Genomic DNA, 25,757 nt, shown 5'->3' on the forward strand with positions numbered 1-25,757 from the left:
AGTGCACATATCACCATGTGCGAGAACCTGGGTTCAAATCCCGGTCCCCACTTGCAAGGGGCAAGTTTCATGAGTGGTGAAGCTGTGCTACAGGATTCTCTTTCTCTTTCTCCCCCCTTCCTATCTCTCAATTTCCCTCTGTCAAAAAAAGAAAAGAAAGAAAGAAGAAGAAAGAGGAGGAGGAGAGGAAGAAAATGGTGGCCAGGAGCTGTAGATTTGTTGGGCAGGCATCGAGCCCCAGTGGTAACACTGGTGGCAGAGATTCACTTGGCACTTTGCACGTGCAAGGACTGGCTGCTGGGCTTCTGAATAGCAACAGACAAGGCTCAGGATCGACCACTGAATGAGACAGGGAGCCAGCCCTGACACCACCCTGAAGGCAGCAAGCTTCTGCCTCTGTTCTTTCCACAGCCCCCACGGGAAGGAGCACGGCCAGTGCCTGGGGCCCAGTGTGGCAGTCAGGCCTACTTCCTTCCTTCCGCCTCTCTGTCACTTTTGAGGCATGTGGCTCCTTTTTCTTCTTAAAATTTTTTTTTGTTTTAAAATACTCAATTTTTAAAAAGTACATACATTCTAATTTATTATCCGTTGGGCAGAGACAGATACTGAGAGGGGAGATAGAGAAGAGATACCTGCAGCCCTGCCTCACTGCTCGTGCAGCTTCCCCCTGCAGGTGGGGACTGGGTGCTTGAACCAGGGTCCTAGTGCACTGTGATGTGTGCGCTCTACCAGGTACACCACCACCTGGCCCCCATTCTCAGCACTTCTATGATTTTTTTTCTTTTTCTTTCTTCTTTTTTTGCCTCCAGGGTTATTGCCGGGGCTCTGTGGCTACACCATGAATCCACTGCTCCTGGAGGCCATTTTTTTCATTTTTTGCTACCCTGGTTGTTTTTTGTTGTTGTTGTGGTTATTATTATTGTTGTTATTGATATCGTCGTTGTTGGATAGGACAGAGAGAAATGGAGAGAAATGGAGGGGAAGACAGAGAGGGGGAGAGAAAGACAGACACCTGCAGACCTGCTTCACCGCCTGTGAAGCGACTCCCTTGCAGGTGGGGAGCCGGGGGTTCGAACGGGGATCGAACTGGTCCTCGTGCTTGGTGCCACGTGCTCTTAACCCGCCGCACCACTGCACGACCCGATTTTTTTTTAACACAGTGCCAGGAATGAACCCAGGATATTTTGCATGTACAATACCACGGAGAGGCCTTTCTGGCACAACTCTGCATGTGACCTTTTAAAGTTTTATTAGCTAGGACAGGTAGAAATTGGTAGGGGATGGGGAGACAGAGACAGAGAGAGACACCTGCAACCCTGCTTCACCACTCATGAAACACCCCTCCTCTGCAGGTGGAGCGTGGGGGTTCGGACTCGGGTCTTTGCGCATGGTAACGTGGGCGTTCCATCAGGTGTACCACCACCAGGCTAGGGTCCAACTTTTAATTCATTACTTTTCTAGGAGAGGGGGAGAGAATGAGAGCAAGGAAGGGAAGGAAAAGAGAGTGAAGATGGAGGGAGAGACACTATGCCACTGCCCCACCATCTGTGAGGCCCACCTCCCCCAGCTCCCCCACCTCCCCGGCCATCCATGGTCCTCCCATGTGGTACTGGTGGCTCTGACTCAGGGCTTCACACACAAGGGCTCTGACTCAGGGCTTCACACACAAGGGCTTCACACACGCCCTGCTGTGGCGCCCTCTCATGGCCCCTCTAAAATGTTCCTTCCCTGGTGGCCCGCTCCTCTGAAAACAACACCCTCACAGCTTCAGTTCCAACACTGAGCCACCACCCTCAACTGCAGCCAGACTCTGGACCTCTGTCCCTCTCAGCCTGCTGGGCTCGGCTTCAACCTGGGGCCGCCAGTCTGCATGGCCTTGCAGCGCCCCTGCCACACAGACCCCTGCTCCACCCTACCTGTCATTCCACGCTCGCTCCTTGGACGGGCGGTTCCCAGCCCCTCAAGGACTTGTCAATACCGTTTTCAGCCACTGTTCTGAGGGCAAGATCATGGGAGCATTTAGGTGGTCGTCAGGATTTGGGCCTCTACAGACATGAACTGGCAGGGCCCGTAGGGGGGCTTACTTGTGCTGAGGCATAGGAGGGCTCTCAGGGTGAGGAACGGTGTCACTGTCAGCTACCCTGGGCCACCTGAAGCCCTCTAGGCTGGTGAGAAATGCTCACTCTTCTCTCACTCTTCGTCTTCCGGTTTCCTCCCTCCACCTAGAACTCCAGTTCTGATAAATGGCTCCTTTCCTGAGTCCTCTTCATCCTCCAGCAGTCTGTGCCCAGCATTATGGGGGCTGCCCTTCTCAGCACGCTCAACTCCCTGCTCTCCAGCCTCTTTTACTCTCAGGAGAACCTCAGCTAAGTTCACTTCTCTGGTTTTCTCGGGCAGCACAGTGGCCTGTGCCTAGAGTCCCCCCACCCCATGGACCTCACTTTAGACGCGTGACTGCTAACTCAGGAGGCCCTTACCGCTGCCTGGCATTTAACTCAACTGCAGTACCCAAGTCACTCCTGCTTCTGTTCTTCTAAGTGGCTGATCTAGTCTTTGACCTCTTGCTCGACACTTGTAACACTTCCTCCCGTTCTCTCTCAAACACTGGCCTTACTTCCTAAGGAAATGGGAACGATTAGAACAATTAGAGAGCCTTTACCCTTTCACCTGCTTCTAGGCATGACCTGGGGTAGCTACTCCCGGTCTCCTGTGCTCTGGACCTTACACCTTCCTGCTTTCAGAAGGACACTCCTTTGCTGAGTTTTTTTTTTTTTAAATATGATCATTCTGGGTGATCTGAACCTGTGCAGTAACACTACTTCCAGCAGACTCTTAAAAAAACTATTATTATTATCATTTTAATTTTTTTAAATTATTATTTTTTATTATTGGGTAGAAAGAAATAGAGAGGAGAGAGAGAGGGAGATGGAGAGGTAAATGGAGTGAGAGACACCTGCAGCCCTGCTTCACCACTTGTGAAGCTTTCCCCCTGCAGGTGGGAACTGGGGGTTTGAACCTGGATCCTTGTGCACTGTAATGCGTGAGCTTAAGCAGGTGCGCCACCACCTGGCCCCTAAGAAATTATTTTATAGGGGATGAGAGATGGGGGAGTGAGAGAGACAAAGAGGAGAGACACCACAACACTGTTTCACTGCTTGTGACCAAGCCTCATGCAGGCACTCCTATGTGGTAGCCAGGGGCTCGAGCCAGTGTCCTCGTGCACTCTGTTAGGTGAGCTATCTCCCGGCCACCTGGTCTTTTTTTTTTTCCTCCAGGGTTATTGCTGGGGCTTGGTGCTGGCACTATGAATCCACTGCTCCTGGTGGCCATTTTTTAATTTTTTTTCAATTTTATTGGATAGGACAGAGAAATTGAGAGAGGAGGGGAAGACAGAGAGGAGGAGAGAGAGGTAGACACTTGCAGACCTGCTTCACTACTTGTGAAGTGACACCCCTGCAGGTGGGGAGCTGGGGCTCCAAACCGGGATATTTTCCTGAGTACTTGTGCTTCGTACTATGTGTGCTTAACTCAGTGTGCTACTGCCTGACCCCTGTCACCTGGTGTTTATAGAGAAAGGACTCATGGGAAATGACTAGGGAAGATTTCACTTTTGCTAAGCCTGTTTGGGAGTCGGGCGGTAGCACAGCGGGTTAAGCGCAGGTGGTGCAAAGTGTTAAGGACCAGTGTAAGGATCCTGGTTTGAGCCCCCGGCTCCCCACCTGCAGGGGAGTCGCTTCGCAAGCGGTGAAGCAGGTCTGCAGGTGTCTGTCTTTCTCTCCCCCCCTCTGTCTTCCCCTCCTCTCTCCATTTCTCCCTGTCCTATCTAACAACATCAATAACAACGACGACATCAATAACAGCAACAATAATAACTACAGCAATAAAACAACAAGGGCAACGAAAGGGAATATATATATATATATGTATATGTGTGTGTGTGTGAGTGTGTGGCTGTGAAGCCAGCAGAGCTCAGTAAAAGTGAACAAGACTCGGAGTAGACCTGTCAAGTACGTAGTCCTTAAGGGTACAGGAAGCTCTATACTGATTCTTCAAAAAGGAGGAGGTGGTGTACTTGGTTGGTTGCACACAGGTTCAAGGAAACGGTTTGAGCCCCTACTCCCCAACTGCAGGGGGAACGATTCATGCGTGGTGAAGCAGGTCTGCAGATGTCTATCTTTCTTTCCCCCTCTCTATTTTTTCCTCTCCTCAATTTCTCTCTGTCCTATCAAATAAAATAGAAAGAAAAAAAAAGGGGGTGGGACTGGCCACCGGGAGCGGTAGACTGGTAGTACTGATGCAAAGCCCCAGCAATAACCTTGGTGGGAACAGAAAGAAAGAAGGAGTAATGCGGCAGGCAATCTACTGTTCCGAATGCCATGCCATCATCTTATTAAAAATACAAAAGGTCGTGGCCACCTTCTGAGGCTGCATTTCCAAGCCCAACACTCACAGCTCTCTCTACAAGGCTCTCAAAGTGCCAAAGCGTCTGGGAGGGACAAGCATATACAGCTGCCAGTCCTCCCTGGTGCCCGCGTGCAGACTCTAAGTACAAGTCCCCTCCTGGGGGCTGGGCAGGAGCCATGCCGACGGGGACATCCCTCCCTTCTCTGAGGTGCCCTGGCTTCTGCTGATCCTTCTGTGCTAGGGCAGGTGCTGGGCTGTGTGCACAGTCTTACCCCTTCACTGGTCTTCTGCAGGTCTGAAGTTGTGTTCCTCGTGTCATTGCCGGTGTCCCCGCCCTCAGAGCTGCTTTTGTTCTCCTCCTCTTTGCAGTCCTTGTCATCTTCATCTCCTGGAGATTTCCGGGTCTGTTTAGAGGATTTCTAAATGTGCAGACAAGTTAAGAGTTACAGTTGAAAGTCGTAATCCAAAGGCACCAGTGCAAGTGGGAGAAAGGAGGAGCAGACCCGGTTCCCTCTCCAGGGGTCAGGACGGGCATCCTGGTGGTGACAGGCAGTGTGCCAGGCCAGCCAGGTGACCCTGAACAAGTCACTCTATCTCCTGGGCCTCAGCTTAAGCAGTCTGAAAGAAAAGCAGAGGTGGACCAGATGGCCTTTTGGTTCGTTCCAGCAGAGTGATGGTGAAGCAGAAAATAAAGATTTCTGTACCCAGAACACTCCTGGAGTCTCATAGCTGTGGACCACCCTAGCAAGAGGACACAGCTGGAAGCCTCAAGCTTACCTGTCCCTTCCCACTGTCAGCAGTCAAGCTGAGGTCTAGCAGACCATGTGCATATTCACGTGGGGCTCCTGTGCAGCCCTCACGCGGAACTCCTTGATTTGAGTCTCCACGCACATGGACAAAGAGAGCTCAGCTAAGGCTTCCAGTCTTCTAAATATGAATTAGCAAACCGCAAATTCCTCAGACAATCACTATTTTAGAAGGCAACTTTCCCGGGCTGGGTGGGGGCGCATGCCAGAGAATGTGTGTTACAATGCTGGAGGGAGGGCTCAATTTGAGACCCCAATTTCCACCTGCAGGGGGAAAGCTTCATGAATGGTGAAGCAGGTCTGTATTATCTTTCTCTCTCTCCCTCTAGCTCCCTTTCTCAATTTCTCTCTGTCTTATCTAATAACACACACACAGACACACAAACACACAGACACACACACAGACACATGCGTATACACACACACACACACACACACACACACACACACACACACACACACGCACACTACAGGCAACTTCCAGGGAAAACAAGCTTCTAGCTATGTGGGAGGGGCTACAATCACATCACTCCTACTTTGTTTGACTGGAACCACCTTTCAAGTCCTAAATGGCAGTCCCACATCTTCCATGAAGAACAATGGATTTGTCACTCAAATGTGGGGTCTCTAAAGTTAGGATCAAACAGGGCAACACAGGAAGCAAAGAACGGCTTGTTTTCCAATAAGTACAATTACTGAGATTGAGTAGCTGCTTCATAGAGTACTTCTTTTTCTGTTTTTTGCCTCCAGGGTTATTGCTGGGGCTCGGTGACTGCACCACGAATCCACTGCTCATGGAGGCCATTTTTTCCCTTTTTTGTTACCCTGGTTGTTTTTATCGTTGTTGTGGTTATTATTATCATTGCTATTGATGTCATTGGTTTTTTTTTTTTTTTTTGGATAGGACAGAGAGAAATGGAGAGAGGAGGGGAAGACAGAGAGGGGGAGAGAAAGACAGACACCTGCAGACCTGCTTCACCGCCTGTGAAGTGACTCCCCTGCAGGTGGGGAGCAGGGCTCGAACCGGGATCCTTAAGCTGGTCCTTGCTCTTTGTGCCACGTGCACTTAACCTGCTGTGCTACCGCCCAGCCCCCGAATTAGTTTTTCTAAGAGTCACATGAAATGTTCTTGTAAGAAATCTGTCATTGGGGGCCAGACAGTAGCGCAGTGGGTTAAGCAAACATGGCGCGAAGTGCAAGGACCGGCCTAAGGATCCCGGTTCACAGGCGGTGAAGTTGCTTCACAGGGGAGTTGCTTCACAGGCGGTGAAGCAGGTCTGCAGGTGTCTGTCTTTCTCTCCCCCTCTCTGTCTTCCCTTCCTCTCTCCATTTCTCTCTGTCCTATCTAACAACAACATCAACAACAACAATAATAACCACAGCAACAATAAAAAAACCAAAAGGGAAAAAAAAATAGCCTCCAGGAACAGTGGATTCGTGGTGCAGGCACCAAACCTCAGCAATAACCCTGGAAGGCTAAATAAATAAATAAATAAATAGAAAAGAAACCTGCCATTGTGTATTTGTGAGCTTGCAAAGCTGTTACTGTCAGCGATTACCGTAACCCTTATAATTTGGGGGGAATGCCCCTTGATAGTGGTCTTGAACTGGTTATAAATCCATTTTTTGTTGAAATTATATACGTGTGTGTATATGGGACAAATAACATACATAATGTGTATGTATATTATTTTACCCGGATGGAGTCTCATATGAGAACAGCTCCAGTGCTCCCAAAGGCCTCCTCCCTTGTACTTTCTTATAATTTTTGGCAGAAATAGAGAGGAGGGGAAAGGGTGACAAGAGAAGCCCCAGCACTGCTCTGCCGGCTGCCCAGGAAGCCCCCCTGGTGCTGTGCAGGGCGCTCTCAGGTGGGGCCTGCGGCTCTCAGCAAGCAGGTTTTGAAGCAAGGTACTTTGGGAGACGAGCCACGTTCAGACCCCAGTTGTTTTGAATCAGCATGATGGCATTTAGTCATCTGATCAGCCTTGCTGTATGTAGTGTGTAAGTTGCACACAGATCCTCTTATCCGTCATTTTCCATTGCCAATGTGGCTTAGTGTGAACCACACTTACACCCTCCACTTACGCTACAGAGACACATTACGATCTGCCCCAACTCCTGCTGAGTGTGCTGTGTCACTGGTTTCCCCATGAAAAACAACTAACTAGGGGTGGCAGAGGACATGTGGGAGCATCCTCCAAACTCAAGTGCCGTCGAACAGCTGTGAACGTTTGTCCATTAGCAGTAAAGGACGATTAGTCAATATTAGGAAATGAATCAGAAAAAGATGGCCATGTTCAAGGAAGACAGAATACTGAGGAGGGCCAAGGGGACAGTGAGGTTTTGCCGGGGAGGTATCTCTCTAGACGTGCTCCAGATCAGTAGCCTCAGCCCCACCTGCAAATGTACGTCCTGAATTTCCACTGAAATAGTACCTCCGGGTGGGTGGGGAGGGGCTCTGCAGTGCGGCTTAACAAGCAGGGTTCCAGGTGACTCTTGAGCATATGCCAAGATGGAACCTACGTGCGTCACTTGAAATTAATGGAAAGTCATGGTTTCTGCTGCCCATGAAAGTTGTAAGCTTGGAGGAAAGCACAAAGATATGTGCTCCAGTAGAGTGTACACTCTACCACACTGGAGGATCTGGGTTCGAGAGCCCAGCTACCACATGGGAACATTATGCTAAGAGTAAGTTTCACGAGCAGTTGAGCAGTGCCGTGGTGTGTCCCCCTCTCTTTTTGTCTCTCTCCCTCTCTGTCTCTCATATTCTATCTGGGGAAAGGAATCTGTGGGGAGTGGTAAAGTCCTGCAGGCCCGAAGCTCCAGCAGAACAGACCCTGGCGGCAGCAGGCAGAGGTCCCGCTTGGTAAGTCAGCAAAGACCGTCTTCAGCCATTTAGCGCTTTCTATCCACACCGTGCAGGACCTATTCCTCCTGGTCTTCACCGTGACTAAAGTCATGGCCTGAAACCAGCTGCCCAGGGCTCGGGCACTGACTCTTCCTGTTGAGCACACATGTTGCCAGGCACAAGGACCCGGGTTTGAGTCCCAACTCCCCATCTGCAGGTGAGAAGCTTCAGGAGTGGTGAAGCAGGTCTGCAGTTGTCTTTCTCTCTCCTTCTCTATCCTCCTCCCCTCTCAATTTCTCTCTGCCTATCAAATAAATTAGAGTGAAAAAAAAGAGGAAAGAACAGACACAAGGAATGGTGTGCCAGTGCAGAGCACCAGCAATAACCCTGGTGCCCCCAGCCCCACACTGAATATCCAGGCTGTCTGGACAGTGCAGAGCACCAGCAATAACCCTGGTGCCCCCAGCCCCACATTGAATATCCAGGCTGTCTGGACAGTGCAGAGCACCAGCAATAACCCTGGTGCCCCCAGCCCCACACTGAATATCCAGGCAGTCTGGACAGTGCAGAGCACCAGCAATAACCCTGGTGCCCCCAGCCCCACACTGAATAGCCAGGCTGCCTGGACAGTGCAGAGCACCAGCAATAACCCTGGTGCCCCCAGCCCCACACTGAATAGCCAGGCTGTCTGGACAGTGCAGAGCACCAGCAATAACCCTAGTGCCCCCAGCCCCACACTGAATAGCCAGGCTGTCTGGACAGTGCAGAGCACCAGCAATAACCCTGGTGCCCCCAGCCCCACACTGAATAGCCAGGCTGTCTGGACAGTGCAGAGCAACAGCAATAACCCTGGTACCCCCAGCCTCACACTCAATAGCCAGGCTGCCTGGACAGTGCAGAGCACCAGCAATAACCCTGGTGCCCCCAGCCCCACACTCAATAGCCAGGCTGCCTGGACAGTGCAGAGCACCAGCAATAACCCTGGTGCCCCAGCCCCACACTCAATAGCCAGGCTGCCTGGACAGTGCAGAGCACCAGCAATAACCCTGGTGCCCCCAGCCCCACACTGAATAGCCAGGCTGTCTGGACAGTGCAGAGCACCAGCAATAACCCTGGTGCCCCCAGCCCCACACTCAATAGCCAGGCTGCCTGGACAGTGCAGAGCACCAGCAATAACCCTGGTGCCCCCAGCCCCACACTGAATATCCAGGCTGTCTGGACAGTGCAGAGCACCAGCAATAACCCTGGTGCCCCCAGCCCCACACTGAATAGCTAGGCTGTCTGGACAGTGCAGAGCACCAGCAATAACCCTGGTGCCCCCAGCCCCACACTGAATAGCCAGGCTGCCTGGACAGTGCAGAGCACCAGCAAAAACCCTGGTGCCCCCAGCCTCACACTGAATAGCCACGCTGCCTGGACAGTGCAGAGCACCAGCAATAACCCTGGTGCCCCCAGCCCCACACTCAATAGCCAGGCTGCCTGGACAGTGCAGAGCACCAGCAATAACCCTGGTGCCCCCAGCCCCACACTGAATAGCCAGGCTGCCTGGACAGTGCAGAGCACCAGCAATAACCCTGGTGCCCCCAGCCCCACACTCAATAGCCAGGCTGTCTGGACAGTGCAGAGCACCAGCAATAACCCTGGTGCCCCCAGCCCCACACTCAATAGCCAGGCTGTCTGGACAGTGCAGAGCACCAGCAATAACCCTGGTGCCCCCAGCCTCACACTGAATAGCCAGGCTGCCTGGACAGTGCAGAGCACCAGCAATAACCCTGGTGCCCCCAGCCCCACACTCAATAGCCAGGCTGTCTGGACAGTGCAGAGCACCAGCAATAACCCTGGTGCCCCCAGCCTCACACTGAATAGCCAGGCTGCCTGGACAGTGCAGAGCACCAGCAATAACCCTGGTGCCCCCAGCCCCACACTCAATATCCAGGCTGTCTGGACAGTGCAGAGCACCAGCAATAACCCTGGTGCCCCCAGCCCCACACTCAATAGCCAGGCTGCCTGGACAGTGCAGAGCACCAGCAATAACCCTGGTGCCCCCAGCCCCACACTCAATAGCCAGGCTGTCTGGACAGTGCAGAGCACCAGCAATAACCCTGGTGCCCCCAGCCTCACACTCAATAGCCAGGCTGCCTGGACAGTGCAGAGCACCAGCAATAACCCTGGTGCCCCCAGCCCCACACTCAATAGCCAGGCTGCCTGGACAGTGCAGAGCACCAGCAATAACCCTGGTGCCCCCAGGCCCACACTCAATAGCCAGGCTGCCTGGACAGTGCAGAGCACCAGCAATAACCCTGGTGCCCCCAGCCCCACACTCAATAGCCAGGCTGCCTGGACAGTGCAGAGCACCAGCAATAACCCTGGTGCCCCAGCCCCACACTCAATAGCCAGGCTGCCTGGACAGTGCAGAGCACCAGCAATAACCCTGGTGCCCCCAGCCCCACACTCAATAGCCAGGCTGCCTGGACAGTGCAGAGCACCAGCAATAACCCTGGTACCCCCAGCCTCACACTCAATAGCCAGGCTGCCTGGACAGTGCAGATCACCAGCAATAACCCTGGTGCCCCCAGCCTCACACTGAATAGCCAGGCTGCCTGGACAGTGCAGAGCACCAGCAATAACCCTGGTGCCCCCAGACCCACACTGAATAGCCAGGCTGTCTGGACAGTGCAGAGCACCAGCAATAACCCTGGTGCCCCCAGCCCCACACTGAATAGCCAGGCTGTCTGGACAGTGCAGAGCAACAGCAATAACCCTGGTGCCCCCAGCCCCACACTCAATAGCCAGGCTGCCTGGACAGTGCAGAGCACCAGCAATAACCCTGGTGCCCCCAGCCCCACACTCAATAGCCAGGCTGTCTGGACAGTGCAGAGCACCAGCAATAACCCTGGTGCCCCCAGCCCCACACTCAATAGCCAGGCTGCCTGGACAGTGCAGAGCACCAGCAATAACCCTGGTGCCCCCAGCCCCACACTGAATAGCCAGGCTGTCTGGACAGTGCAGAGCACCAGCAATAACCCTGGTGCCCCCAGCCCCACACTCAATAGCCAGGCTGCCTGGACAGTGCAGAGCACCAGCAATAACCCTGGTGCCCCCAGCCCCACACTCAATAGCCAGGCTGTCTGGACAGTGCAGAGCACCAGCAATAACCCTGGTGCCCCCAGCCCCACACTCAATAGCCAGGCTGCCTGGACAGTGCAGAGCACCAGCAATAACCCTGGTGCCCCCAGCCCCACACTGAGTAGCCAGGCTGTCTGGACAGTTTAAGGAGCAGCAACACACTCCACAGAAGCTCATCAGGGAGCTACAAATTAGATCAAAGTGGTTCAATTGAGGGTTTAAGTGAAGCCTAAAATGCTAAAAGAAATTCAGCTTAAAAAATAATTGTGGAAAAAAAGGAATAACTGCAATGGAAGACAGAGTGTGTGTGGGAAGCTCCAATGTCTTTCCACTTGTGAACCTTCCTGGGGCGCAGGCAGCCGCATGCACTCACACAACTTGACCGACATGCCAGCTGGGGTGGGAGGACTCTGCAGAAGTAAGAGAGGCCGGCGGTCTGACAGTGTCTTGGTACTTGATGCTAATAGTCTTCCAAGCACATAAGCACTAAATGCTTGAATCTAATGGGAAGTAATCTATTCAAGTATTCAATCATTTGACAGACCCAATTATTGTGAAATCTGTATAAATCTTTAGTCTTCAAAGATCCGTCTTGCTTTCAGTTTCTGAAAGGTGGGCAATTCTCACAACTTCACACCTTTCCAATTTTCCAGTTTCTGAATGACTCAGAAGCCTACCCTTCCAATTCGTGCATCTAGGAGTGTATCAATCCTCTGTTTACCACCCTCAGTAAGTGACAGCCACACAGGGATAAGTCCACACTCTAACATGACCTAGCAGTCCATATCGTTTGCCGTGGCCTCTCTCTCCCTGGATCCTGACTCTCCAGCCTCTCTCATTTATTGCAGTTGGAGAGACAGGAACCTCAGGGCCGGGCTCTCTCTACCTCATTCCTCCTCCCTCACAGACTTTCGTCAGAACCCTCTGCCATGTGGTGTATTATTATTATTTTGATCAGAACACTCCTCATTTCTGGCTGTTGTTGGTGGTGAGGATGGAACCTGGGGCCTCTCCCATACAAGCCCTATGCACTCACCACTGTGATATCTCCCTAGTCTCATAAATTCCTCTTTTTAGGGATAGCTGGCCATTTTATCTGAGGGAGGGACCCTTATTCCATGTGGTCAAGGAATAAATTACAATTAACTTGAGGCTGGGGAGGTGGTTCGAACTGGTTGAGTACTGGGCTTGAAAGGCTGAGACTCCCAGTTCAATCCCTGGTACCCCACAGACACATTATCATGTACAAGGATCAGAGTTCAAATCTCTGGTCCCTACCTGCATGGAGGAAACTCCACAAGTGATGGAACAGTGCTGTAAGTGTCTCTCTCTCCCTCTCTGTCTCTCCCTTCCCAGCCACCTTCTCTCTGTCCCATCAAATAAAACAAAGAAAGAAACAGCTGCTGTGAGCCGCCGTGTAGGCACCTAGCCCAGAATACCTCTGGTGGTGGCGGTAACAGAGGAGGCGCTTGCACGCACACAGAGCCCAGGAACCGTTCGTGAGTCAGCATACGACTCAGATAAAGCGGGAGAAGTTCCTTAGTCACCTTTGAAGTGTATGACTTTTTCCGTTTGGAGCCTGCTTTTTCATTCTTTCTTTTGCCTTTTCCATCTTCCTCTACTCGATCCCCTTCTTCCTCACTGCTGGCATCGGCAGTATTTCCACCTTCTCCTTCTGTTTCTGAAGAGCTCTGTTGTTGAATTGCCTGAGAAATAATAAAATACTGGCTCACTACATCTTTTTTGAAAAGACAGTAAAGAAAGAACACAGACTGTGGAGAGTATAGTTGTTTTGATTTGAAACGGCCCAGCTTGCTCTTGTGAGCAGTCCTCTCCAGGCCTTCACTCGTCGGCTCTTTTCAGAAAGAAACTTACAGAGACAGAGGGAAGAGGGACAAGTACCACAGCTGTGAAGTTTCTTCCAGTACTGTGGGGTCAGAACTCGGGAGTGGGTCATGTATAGAAAAAGCAGGAGGGAGTCGGGCGGTAGCGCAGCGGTTAAGCGCAGGTGGCGCGAAGCACAAGGACCGGCATAAGGGTCTCGGTTCAAGCCCCCGGCTCCCCACCTGCAGGGGAGTCGCTTCACAAACGGTGAAGCAGGTCTACAGGTGTCTTTCTCTCTCCCTGTCTCCCCCTCCTCTCTCCATTTCTCTCTGTCCTATCCAACAACGAAGGCATCAATAACAACAACAATAATGACGACAATAATAAAACAACAAGGGCAAAAACAAAGGGAAAATAAATAAATAAATAAACAAATATTAAAAAAAAAAAAGCAGGAGCAATATCCAGGTGAGGTGAGCTACCCTGCTGACCGTCAGATTATCTTATTTTTTAAAAATATAGACAGACAGACAGACCACAGCATCAAAGCTTCCTTCAGTGCAGTGGGGGCTGGACTGGAATGGGGTGCTGCACATGGCAAAGCAGTGCACTGTCCAACTCAACTATTTCACCAGCCCTTCTCGGCTTATTTATTCTTAATTAAAAAGTGGGAGTTGGTGGATTGCACCAAAGCAAAAGACTCTGAAGTGGGTGGGTGGGGGAGTACAGGGATGCATTGGATCGACCTTCTCGTGGTGCATCCCGTGAGGACCCATTCATTGGGAAACTGACGATCCTTCCTAGCCGACTGAATCCACATGGATCCCAGTCACTTTCAAAGCCAGCAACAAGCAGCTCCTGACAGCTTTCAACCTGACGCTGTTGACTGGCTACGGAAGAAGGGCAAACGCTAGAAGAAGAAGGGGGAGTGAGTACAGGTCCTGGAAAAGGTTGACAGAGGACCTAGGGGGGTTGTATTGTTATGTGGAAAACTGAGAAATGTTATGCATTTACAAACTATTGTATTCACTGTCAACTGCAAAACATTAATCCCCCAATAAAGGGGAAAAAAAAGATTTGAAAAGCAAAGTGCTGCCGCCTCGCTCACACTCTCTGGGAACAGAGTAACATTCAGTCCCAGACTGCTGGGCCAAGGGGCATCCTGACCTCAAATGGATGGGAGAGTCACCATGGGGGGAAGCTACATGGATGGGAGAGTCACCGTGGGGGGAAGCTACATGGATGGGAGAGTCACCGTGGGGGGAAGCTACATGGATGGGAGAGTCACCGTGGGGGGAAGCTACATGGATGGGAGAGTCACCGTGGGGGGAAGCTACATGGATGGGAGAGTCACCGTGGGGGGAAGCTACATGGATGGGAGAGTCACCGTGGGGGGAAGCTACATGGATTGGGAGAGTCACCGTGGGGGGAAGCTACATGGATGGGAGAGTCACCGTGGGGGGAAGCTACATGGAAAGGGTCCAAAGCAGAGTTAGACCAAGAAAGGAGGCAGAGCGGCTACAGTGACGGGAGCCATTACCTGGTATCCAGTAAACTTCACTCCGGGGTGATTTTCTATCTCCCACAACCCTTCGTTGAAGCCTTTCCGTTTGTTGGACTTTCCAAACTTGTCTTTGTATTCCTTGTAGGGGAAGAGGTCTTTGGGGCCTAGGAACGCGCTGCAGGGACACAGGAGACACTGAATTGATATTCCAGCCTCCAGAGGGAAGATCTTCTCACCCTCAGTCGCCAGCTGATTCGGGTGGACGTGCCAGCCCACGCGCCAGAGCCTCTTTCAGTAAACAAACCACAAGTGTCTGGAAGCCCTTGAGCAGGGCCCACACCAAGCAGGGCTTGTTGATTTCTGCCACCAGGGTTATTGGTGGCGTCAGTGCCAGCACTACAAATCCACCAACCACTCCTGGCAGCTAATTCTGCCCTCCTTTTTGTTCATTCTATTTTATTTGATAGGACAGAGAGCAGTTGAGAGGAGAGGGTGAGGTAGAGAGGGAGAGAGACAGAGAGACACCTGCAGACCTGCTTCACCGCCCCCACGAGAGGTTTTAAATATATACTTCAATGCAGAAAAGCACACGGCTGGGAATGTAGGCCAACAACCTGAGTTCATGAAATGAGATTTTACTTTGAAATGACCAGTGTCTTGTTGTAAATCTGACTTTTAGTTCCATAAGTAGTTGAAAGTTGTCAACTTTGACTACTGAAATCATTAATTTAAACTAAGACTTGACTATGCTAATCTATAAGGTTTTTTTTGTATTTATAGTAGAAAATATAAATATGGGATAGCAATGATCCTGATACTTTATACTACACTAAACACATTATTTAATCACGGTTGCTCTTATAATCAAGCAATTACATTAAAGTTAAATGAAGTGCTAATTAAAACTTTGAGAGTAGCAAAGTGGACAGAATGTTGTCCAATATAAACTTCATCCTAAAAAACAAAACAAGACATTTAAATGCAGCCATTGAAAGAGAATGAAGGGGTTGGGGGGGATTCAGGAGAGCACACAGGTTACCATGTTCGAGGCTTGGAGTCGAAGCCCCTGGTCCCCTGTGGCGTGTGTGGGGGTTCACAAGCAGTGTGACGGGGCTGCAGGTGTCTTTCCTTTTCTCTGTCCCCGCCTCTACTTCCTTCTATCTTATCGAAGAGGAAAAGGTGAGGGAAGGCCCATGGCAGTGGTAGGGTCATTGTGCAGGCTCTAGCTCCTGCAATAACTGTTGGTGGCAAAAAAAAAAAAAAAAAAAGGAAAAATAAAGATACCGAGGATATAGCAGAATGGTTATGCAAAGGACGCCTGAGGCCCCAGGTTCAGTCTCTGGTACCACCATACACCAGAGACGAGTAATGCTTTGGTATCAGTCATCATCAGCTGAGGTTCTGCGGTGGTTCTGTAGTGTAATGTGTGCCCTCTATGCCTGAGGCCCTGGATTCAGTCCCAGGAGTCACATGAAAGCAGAAAAGATAAAACAAGCAGAGCTCCATAACTCCACGATTGACTGAGGGAAGCTCTGCTTCCTCTGTCTCTCCTGCATGAAAAATAGTTTGGCCACAGGTGAGGTTCGGTGGCATAGCAACGTATGAGACCTGAGTGTGATCTAGACTCGAAGCCAGAAGATACACACACCCGGTAACGCACATGCTTTGCCGTGCCTGAGGGCCTGGGCTCAAGTTCTCTGCCACCCTATAGGAACACCTACCCCATGGGGGAAACATCATGAGTGGAGAAGCAGTGCTGTGGTGTCCCTCCTTCCTTCCCTCCTCCCCTCCCCCCTTCTTTATCTCTCTCCCTGTCTTTTACCCTCTATTTGGGAGGGGGAAAAAGAGTATGCCGGACATGGTGGATCGTGCAGGCATGGAACCCCAGTGACGACTCTGGTGGCAGAAGAAAAAGTATAATATCGGCCTATATATTCATATATATATATATATGCCCCTTTCAGCAGGGTTCATTAGCATTGCTGAAAATACTGTAGTTGCCTTTGCTGACTCACGTTTCATGGGTGCCAAAAAAGAAGATAGGATACTTGTTTGCTGGAGGCTTCACAGCTCCCTCTGGGAGTTCATCAATCTATAAGAGATCAGTTTAGTTAGGAAATACTCAGTTAAATCATGTGAAATACTTCATATACACATTGTTCTGAAAAACTCATTTCCCAATTTCAAAACATTACTCTAACCAAATTGCAATATTTTTCTTTTTTGAATCTTACAAAAATGATTCTAAAGGTTGTATTTGGCCCACTGTATAGAAAGTAACATTGTCAACTGGTTATAAATATCAGGATAATGTATGATCAGGAGCCAAAGCTACTCACTTCCTTTGACTACATATAGAGTTACTATGAGGAACCTGTCCTAGCAAAATCACACCAAATGATGATAATAATAACAGTAACAACACCAACAAGAAACTCAAATAAAAAGATGCATATGTGTTAGCTATCAAGCGCAAACAAAAATTACGAAAGTCATAGGCCCCTAACAAAAACAGACTTCCTAGCTTCTCTCCATCTTAAGATCCCTATTCTCATTTGCTTGATTCTCATTTGCCCTGTTATCTAATTAATTTTGTAAATCAGTATTAAGATCACTAGTCAAGTAAATATAAATAAAAAAGATGCATGTGTATATGTGTGTGAAATATTGCTATTTTGGTGATAATAGCAACGTTTCACGCACACACTCACATGGAATTATTGTAAAACGGGAATTTTTGGAAGTTAACTTGATGAAATGTTATGAAATCATAAAGAGACACCCTTTCTTGCCTGGCCCACTATAAGTCACTGAAGCCAGAATTAACTTTTAAAATGCGCTTCTATGTCACTTCTTTGTTCAAGTCCTTCTATAACTTCTCATTATTTATATGATTTTCAGCTGTGCACCTGAAACCTTAGCAACTTAAAAAGATGCTTCCATCCCTTCCCTTCCCTTCCCTTCCCTTCCCTTCCCTTCCCTTCCCTTCCCTTCCCTTCCCTTCCCTTCCCTTCCCTTCCCTTCCCTTCCCTTCCCTTCCCTTCCCTTCCCTTCCCTTCCCTTCCCTTCCCTTCCCTTCCCTTCCCTTCCCTTCCCATGTAGTCAGGTTGAAAACCTCTAAGAGGATAAAGTCCCAATTCCGTACAATGTTACGTAGTTACATCTACCAATGCATCTCTCTTGAAAATTAAAAAAAAAATGTCCCCAGCACCCCTCAAATGTGTTTGCAGCCCCACGCCCTTCCTCTGAGTGCAGGCACGAACTGTTCACAACCACTGCCTTTTCCCGGTGCCCTGAGCAGGTAGACTGCAGGTGGGCTACACCCTGTTTTTGCCGTGAACTGAACTGCCACCTCACTTCTCAGGCCTCGGCTTTCACACCTGTGCAGTGGACGGGGCGGCTTCATGAGGACTCTCCCCAGCCTGTGATGCTGGAGACTGTCTCTCAACTCACCACCGTTCCTGTGACAAGAGGTAGTCCTCTGCATCAGTGCTCACGCTCCTTTGACAAGACAATCACTCAGTCTTTCAGAATGCCTCCTTGTCCCCACACTCCCTCTCACACAACTTCTGTGGGAACCCTGCACGTGCTGCACTCAGTGCTGCCTTTCAAAGACATTTGAAAACAACTACGTTTTGAAAAACTCCATTACATATTTCTATCCATGTGAATAAGTACCTTTTATTTATATAAAATTCATATAAATATATTTATCTGTATAAAATTTACATATACATATTATACTACATAACTTATATATGACTAAATAATATAAAATTTCCCATAACATTTTTTAAACGAATAGCTCAGCAGTTATTTTTGTATTTATTTATTTATTTATTTATTCATTTATTTATTTTTACCAGAGCACTGCTCAGCTTTAGCTTATGGTGGTACGGGGGGTGGGGGTTTGAACCTGGGACTTTGGAGCCTCAGGCATGAGAGTCTCTTTCATAACATTACGCTATCTACTCCCACATCAGTTAAGAATTCATGCTGCTCTGAAACAAATAGTCAGAAAATAATTGACTGTATTTTAAGTGAATAGTGAGTGGATAAGCTTTGCATTATTGAATCCTTAAGATAAAATATTAAAATACTGGGGAGTTGGGTGGTAGCGCAGTGGGTTAAGTACACGTGGCGCAAAGTGCAAGGACCGACCTAAGGATCCCGGTTCGAGCCCCCGGCTCCCCACATGCAGGGGAGTCGCTTCACAGGTGGTGAAGCAGGTCTGCAGGTGTCTGTCTTTCTCTCCCCCTCTGTCTTCCCCTCCTCTCTCCATTTCTCTCTGTCCTATCCAACAACGACAACATCAATAACTACAACAATAAAACAAGGACAACAAAAGGGAATAAATATAAAAAAATTAAAATACTGATCATTAGGTGCACTCTTAATATATATGGATTTCAATTTCTACTTGTTGATAGTGACTCTTTTTCCACTTAAAGGTGAAGAAAGGGTTTGGGTATTCTCTGTACTCAAGAGCTTTGCTGGTTTGCCAAAGGACTTGTAAATCACAAGAATTACCTCATTCTCAGTGAAAGAGAAATGAGTGACTTTGGTTAAATCATAATCAACTTGGCGACTGAGGCCCTACTAAGAGTAACAGTAACACACCAGTCTGTTTATCAGTGTCAGCGAGAAAGTCGAGTCTTGTGTTGACAGCACCTGGGTTGTTTCTAATTGTGAAAGGCAATGAAGGCCCCCACTTGGGGGACTGTGGAAGGCTGGAAAAGGCCTGTGAGAAGGGAAATTAATTTGCCTTGGGCGACAGTAACTGAAAATTAACAACCGAAAATAGGTAATAAATTATTATTATTGTTTAAGACATTTATTTATTTTGCCCCCAGGGTTATAGCTGGGGCGTGGTGCCAGAACTATGAATCCACTGCTCCTGGTGGCCATTTCCTCCATTTTACTGGACAGGACAGAGGGAAACTGAGAGAGGAAGGGGAGATAGAGAGGGAGAGAGAAAGACAAGACACCTGCAGACCTGCTTCATCACCTGTGAAATTTCCCCCGCACAGGTGGGGAGCTGGGGACTCAAACACCAGTCCTTGCACGGGTCCTTGTGCTTTTACTGTGTGCTTAGCCGGGTGCGCCACTGCCCGGCGCATGGTTGCCTAAGGTGGTTGATTTCTGATGGGGTTATTCTTGAGAGTTAGAAGGGAAGGCTTGTAAGTCCATTCATGTCAAAGATTTACGCAGACAGTTTGGTTTTCAGAGGAAACAGCAGATTGCTCTTGGAGATGTGGTCCAGGCTGCCTGCACCCTCCAGTGATCTATGTGGATGCAGGACAGCTTCCCCAAAGAAAAGCTCTGCTAAGGAGCTGACGTTCCTAACAAGGAAAGGGAAAGAAAGAATCGTGTTCCCATCTCCTGTGTTCACTGAAAACGCTGTACTGCTACTTTAAGCCACTGTCCCATCTATCTCGGCACCCACGTGATCACCCTGGTTGGCGCAGGGCCTGGCAAGGCCTGAGGCTGGTTTCCTGCTGTGGCAGCCTCTGCCAGAGTCAGGTGGGCCCAGCCAGGCCTCCTGCAGGTCCCACCGCCCTCTGCTTCCAGCGCCCAGGCCGCTGGTATCAGGGTGGCCAGGCACTGTTCCTAATTACTGAAGAGCAGGTTCTCGTTCACACGGGCCCTTGGAATCCTGCCACAAGCCAATCCAGGCCTCCTGTGGGCAGCCTACTCTCCGGAAGCTGTATAGCCAGCCTCCCACAAGCCCTGGGAGTCCATCTGGGCCTGATCTTGTCCCCTGGGATGTGAGTCCCTATAGCTAACCAGCCGACTACCCTACCAGCCCAGTGCTGTGTGTGGAGGGTTCCCTCTCTGCCTCCCACCTCATTGGGAAGAGTGGACAGAGATGACTAAGAACACGGGCTGTGGGGGGAGGTGGCTCAGTGACAGGAGGTCCCAGGCTGAGCAATGTTCTGGCCTCTCTCATAAACAGACCCCTGGAAAATGAACATACGCAGAAGCCAACGTCAGGAGACTCATTTCAAGGGTGGGCGGCAGGTGTGCCAAGTGGATTCCTATAATGGCACTTCTTTTTAAAAAATATTTATTTATTCATTCCCTTTTGTTTTTATTGTTGTAGCTATTATTGTTGTTGTTGGATAGGACAGAGAGAAATTGAAAGAGGAGAGGAAGACAGAGAGGGGGAGAGAAAGACAGACACCTGCAGACCTGCTTCACTGCCTGTGAAGCCGGGGGCTCAAATCGGGACCCTTACGCTGGTCCTTGTGCTTCGCGCCACATGCGCTTGATCCACTGTGCTACTGCCTGACTCCCCAGCACTACTTCTTTTAAAAAATATTTTACTGGGAGTCGGGTGGTATAGCAGTGGGTTAAGACCGGCGTTAAGGATCCTGGTTAGAGACCCCCACTTTCCACCTGCAGGGGGTTCACGTCACAGACAGTGAAGCAGGTCTGCAGGTGTCTTTCTCTCCCCCTCTCTGTCTTCCCCTCCTCTCCTGACTTCTCTCTGTCCTATCCAACAACAACGACAGCAGCCACAACAACAACGGCAATAAACAACAAGGGCAACAAAAGGGGGAAAAAATAAAGAAAAAAAACCCTGACTACCAAAAAGTTCTCCCAAATTTCTTTGCGTAATTCCTGTGTTTGGGATGGGTGCAGCCTTGCGAACATACAATCCTATTACTTCCAGGTCAACCCTTTCTGTCAGAGAGAGACAGAGACAGGGAGAGACATGATGATACCAGAAGTTTCCTGGGTGCCATGTGGTGCCGGGACTTGGACCTGGGCCGTGCTCACGTACAGGGAGCAAGCTCTTGGCCCCAAATGTTGGCTTTATTGTGATTTTTGTCAGGTAGAATGTACCCAGTAGTGGATTTAGAGAAATGGGTGGGTGACTACTGAGGATGTCAACTGCTAACAGCCATTGAAGAAGCTGATACAACTCCATTAATTGTAAGATCAAAGACATACACAGCCCATGGCCTAACCATCCCACTCTGGGAACCACTGTCTGCTACAGAAATGAGAGCCTGCGTGTGCAGACAAGCTGAGACGCTCAGGCAGAAGCAGCTGCAGACAGCACAGGTGGCAGTGGCTGCCTGGTCCCTACCAATAGTTCTCTTTTTAAAAAATATTTTTGTTTATTTATTATTGGATAAAGACAGAGAGAAATTGGGAGGGGAGGGGTAGAGAGGGAGAGAAACAGAGAGACACCTGCAGCCCTGCTCCACCACTCGTGAAGCTTCCCCCCTGCAGGTGGGGACCAGGGACTTGAACCTGGGTCCTTGCGCACTGTGATGTGTGCACTTAACCAGGTGCGCCGCCGCCTGGCCCCCCTACCACTAGCTCTACCCCCAGCGATGACACTCGCACCGCCACCACCTGCGTCTGCTGACTCAGAAGACGAGGAGGAGGTCAAAGGTGAGCGGGAAGAGCAGGCGGCAGAGGAAGACTCGGTCACGTGCGCCCAGGAGATGCTGGGGGCTGGCACACCAAGTGGCACGCACTTAGCTGCCCCAGGGTGCAGGTGGCCGTGCTGGGAACTACGTTTTCTTCTGCAGTGAAACACAAAGACATTAGTGGTTCTGCGGAAGCAAAGCAACAAAGACACAGATGGCTAGGGCTCGCCCCAGAAGGTCACTCACTACAGGGCAGGTTTGGATGAGAGGAAGAGAAGCTAGAGCTCTGGGCCTCAGCCCCCGCTGTCCAGACTGAGCTCACGGCCAGCGCCTCTGGGAGGACACGAGGGCCCCCTTTCCCCAGCACCCGGGATCTGGAGTGAGGCTCCAGTTCAGGCACTTTCCATCACCAGGAATCTTTATTTATAGAGCAGTAGCCTTCCTTTCTATTTCCCCAGTGCGGATTTTTAGCTGGCCCTCCTCCAGCAAAATCTTCTTAATCGCATACAGATTCTCACACAGAACATTTTGATGAAGAGATGATTCATTGCTTTACTTTCGCAAGGACGAGGCTTTCCAAAGCCTGCCTCCATCACCATTTTATTTTAGCCTTTAGTTATCGCTGGGGTTCAGTGCCTGCACTATGAATCCACTGCTTCTGGAGGCTATTTTTTCCCTTTTGTTGCCCTTGTTCATTGTTGTTGTTAGACAGGACAGAGTGCAATGGAGAGAGGAGGGGAAGACAGAGAGGGGGAGAGAAAGACAGACACCTGTAGACCTGCTTCACTGCCTGTGAAGTAATTCCCTTGCAGGTGGGGAGCCGGGGGCTTGAACTGGGATCCCTATGCAGTCCTTGCACTTCACGCCACGTGTGCTTAAGCCACTGTGCTACCGCCTGGCCCCCACCATATTAATTCTTTTTTAAAAAAATATTTATTTATTTATTTCCTTTTTGTTGCCCTCGTTCTTCTTGTTGTTGTAGTTATTGTTGTTGTTATTGATGTCTTCCTCGTTGGATAGGACAGAAAGAAATGGAGAGAGCAGGGGGAGACAGAGAAGGGGAGAGAAAGACAGACACCTGCAGACCTGCTTCACCGCCTGTGAAGCAACTCTCCTGCAGGTGGGGACCAGGGGCTTGAACCGGGATCCTTTTGCTGGTCTTTGTGCTTTGCGTCACGTGTGCTTAACCCGCTGCACTACCGCCTGACTCCCCCACCATGTTGATTCTTATTGCTACCAAAGTTGTTGCTGGGGCTCAGTGCCTGCACTACAGGGCCACTGCTCCTGATGGCCATGTTTTCTTTCTTCTACTTTTATCTGACAGGACAGAGAAAAATCGAGAGAGGAGGGGAGACAGACAGGGAGAGAGAAAGACAGACACCTGCAGACCTACTTCACTGCTAGCGAAGCTTCCCCCGTAGGTGGGGAGTTGGGGCTGGAACCCAGGCCCTTGTGCATAGTAACGTGTGTGCTCACCACCCAGCCCCCACCACTTTACCACTTTTTTTTTTCTTTTTAAAGAGAGATAATCATGTAAAGCAAAACTTTAGAGATTTGTGAATCCAACTCACAAGACTTGGACACATCTCTTCTCTCTGGTGTCAATGTCGCTGGGCTTGTGTTGTCCTGGTACAGTGATGAGCTGTGTCTCCTCTCCCCTTATGTTTGGTTTTGTTTATTCTAAGTGACCTCTCTGTTTCACTCAAGTCCGATAAACAGAACTTCCCAATTTGGGGGCCACTTTTTCCTTCAAAGACTGTGGTAGGCCAGTCTCATGAACATAACACTGCTGGGATTTGCTTATTAGTCCAGATGGAGAGAATTTATTCTTGTAATCTAATGCTTGCCTGTTAATTGTGACACAGAGAATGAGAGAATGGAGAGAGACCCACCAGAGCACTGTTTAGTTCTGGCATAAGGTGGCGGTGGGGCTTGAGCCTTTGGCCTCTGGGACTTCAGATATGCAAGTTCAGTGCTCTGACAGGCTGAACTGCCTCCTGGCCCGAATGTCTGCCTTTTGGTCTGTTTTCTCGTGATTGTTTTCCTCTAGTCTGTGAGCTGCAGCTCACGTATTGCATGATTCTGTTAAGTCTTCAAAGACTTCAAGAACACTACTAAAACACAAGTGCTATACCACCCTAAACTAATATTCTTTTTTTTTTTAAGATTTTATTTAAGATTTAAGATTTTTATTTCTTAAGATTTTTATTTAAGATTTAAGATTTTAATTTCTTTATTTAAGATTTTTATTTCTTTATTCATGAAGATAGAAGGAGAGAGAGAGAAAGTGCCAGACATCACTCTGGTACATGTGCCGCCATAGATTGAACTCTGGACCTCATGCTGGAGAATCCAATGCATATCCCCTGCACCACCTCCTGGACCACACATCTATTTATTCTAAGACGAAACAAAATCAGTGCTTTCCTCTTCACTCACCCCCCCATGCCACTCGCTAGCAGGTCTTGGTCATGAGCTAGTAATCACCTCTCTTGTTACTGAGACTATAGGCAGCAGTGCAGCGCAGATGCCTTAAAGGAGTAGGAAGAAGAAAGACAGACAACGTAAGATGCTGAGACGGAGCTACTCGGTTGTCAGAAAAATTATGATATATATATATATATATATATATATATATATATAAATTTGTGATCAATAGTATTTTACAAGATTATAAGATGACAGTGTCTGACATCCACCAAAGTCCTGTATCTTCGCTCTCCGATCTCCTGAAGAGAACCATCACAGTTCTCACAAATCTTACAGTTTACTTGCTCCTTCTCCTCCTTCTCTTTTTTAAAAAATGTTTATTTATTCCCTTTTTTTTTATTGTTGTAGTTATTGATGTCATTGTTGTTGGATAGGACAGAGAGAAATGGAGAGAGGAGGGGAAGACAGAGAGGGGGAGAGAAAGACAGACACCTGCAGACCTGCTTCACCGCCTGTGAAGCGACTCCCCTGCAGGTGGGGAGCCAGGGGCTCGAACCGGGATCCTTCTGCCGGTCCTTGCGCTTCGCACCACGTGCGCTTAACCCACTGCGCCACCGCCCGACTCTACCCCTTCTCCTTCTTTCCAAGTTCATGCGTATCATCTCTAGTTCTGTCCATCTTGTCCCAAAGGTCACAACAGCGTCTTTTTTGATTGCAGAGTAATATTCCATAAATTCTTTAGCCAGTCATCTGTTGATCTGGGCTGCTTCCATTCTGGTTTTCGTGAATAATGTAGCTATGAACACGGGTGCATATGTCCCTTCAAATTAGTGTCTGAGTATCTTTTGGATAAATGCCTAAGAGTGTTACTGCTGGGTCATAAGGTCAGTCCATTTTTATTTGTTTAGTAGTCTTCCAAGGGGCTACCCAGTTTGCATTCCCACCAGCAGTGGAGCAGAGCCCCTTTTCTCCACAACCTCGCCAACGCCTGTCATTTCCTGTTTTGTTGACATCAGCCATTTTCTCAGGTGTGAGGTAGAATCTCAGTGTAGCTTTAATTTGCATTTCTCTAATGATAAGTGAAGTGGGGCATTTCTTCACGTGTCTGAGGGCCATGTGTCTCTTCTTCAGAAAACTGTCCAGTTCTTTGGTCCACTTATCAGATGAGTGATGTGCAAATATCTTCTCCCATTTACTGGGTTGCCTGGTTATCCTTGTGTTAGCTTCCAGTGTGTAGAAGTTCTCTCTTTTTAAAAATATTTATGTATGTATGTATGTATGTATGTATGTATGTATGTATTAATGAGAGGGATAGGAGGAGAAAGGACCAGACATCACTCTGGTACATGTGCTGCCAGGGGTGGAACTCAGGACCTCATGCTTGAGAGTCCAACCCTTTACCCACTGCGCCACCTCCTGGACCGCTG

The 25,757-nt window shown here is 49.3% G+C and overlaps 1 protein-coding gene across 1 annotated transcript in view; it reads right to left on the reverse strand.

Annotated features, from left to right (window-relative positions):
* HDGFL3 (HDGF like 3) overlaps positions 1 to 25,757 on the reverse strand; it is a 45,283-nt gene that overhangs the window by 2,990 nt on the left and 16,536 nt on the right. Inside the window, exons 2-5 of the mRNA XM_060179543.1 lie at positions 16,531 to 16,607; positions 14,552 to 14,690; positions 12,735 to 12,893; positions 4,677 to 4,823 (exon numbers count right to left, since the gene is read on the reverse strand). Coding sequence (XP_060035526.1) covers positions 4,677 to 4,823; positions 12,735 to 12,893; positions 14,552 to 14,690; positions 16,531 to 16,607 — 522 coding nt within the window. The remainder of the gene's footprint in view (positions 1 to 4,676; positions 4,824 to 12,734; positions 12,894 to 14,551; positions 14,691 to 16,530; positions 16,608 to 25,757) is intronic.

This window comes from Erinaceus europaeus, chromosome 20 (genome assembly GCF_950295315.1).
Source record: "Erinaceus europaeus chromosome 20, mEriEur2.1, whole genome shotgun sequence".
Taxonomy (NCBI): domain Eukaryota; kingdom Metazoa; phylum Chordata; class Mammalia; order Eulipotyphla; family Erinaceidae; genus Erinaceus; species Erinaceus europaeus.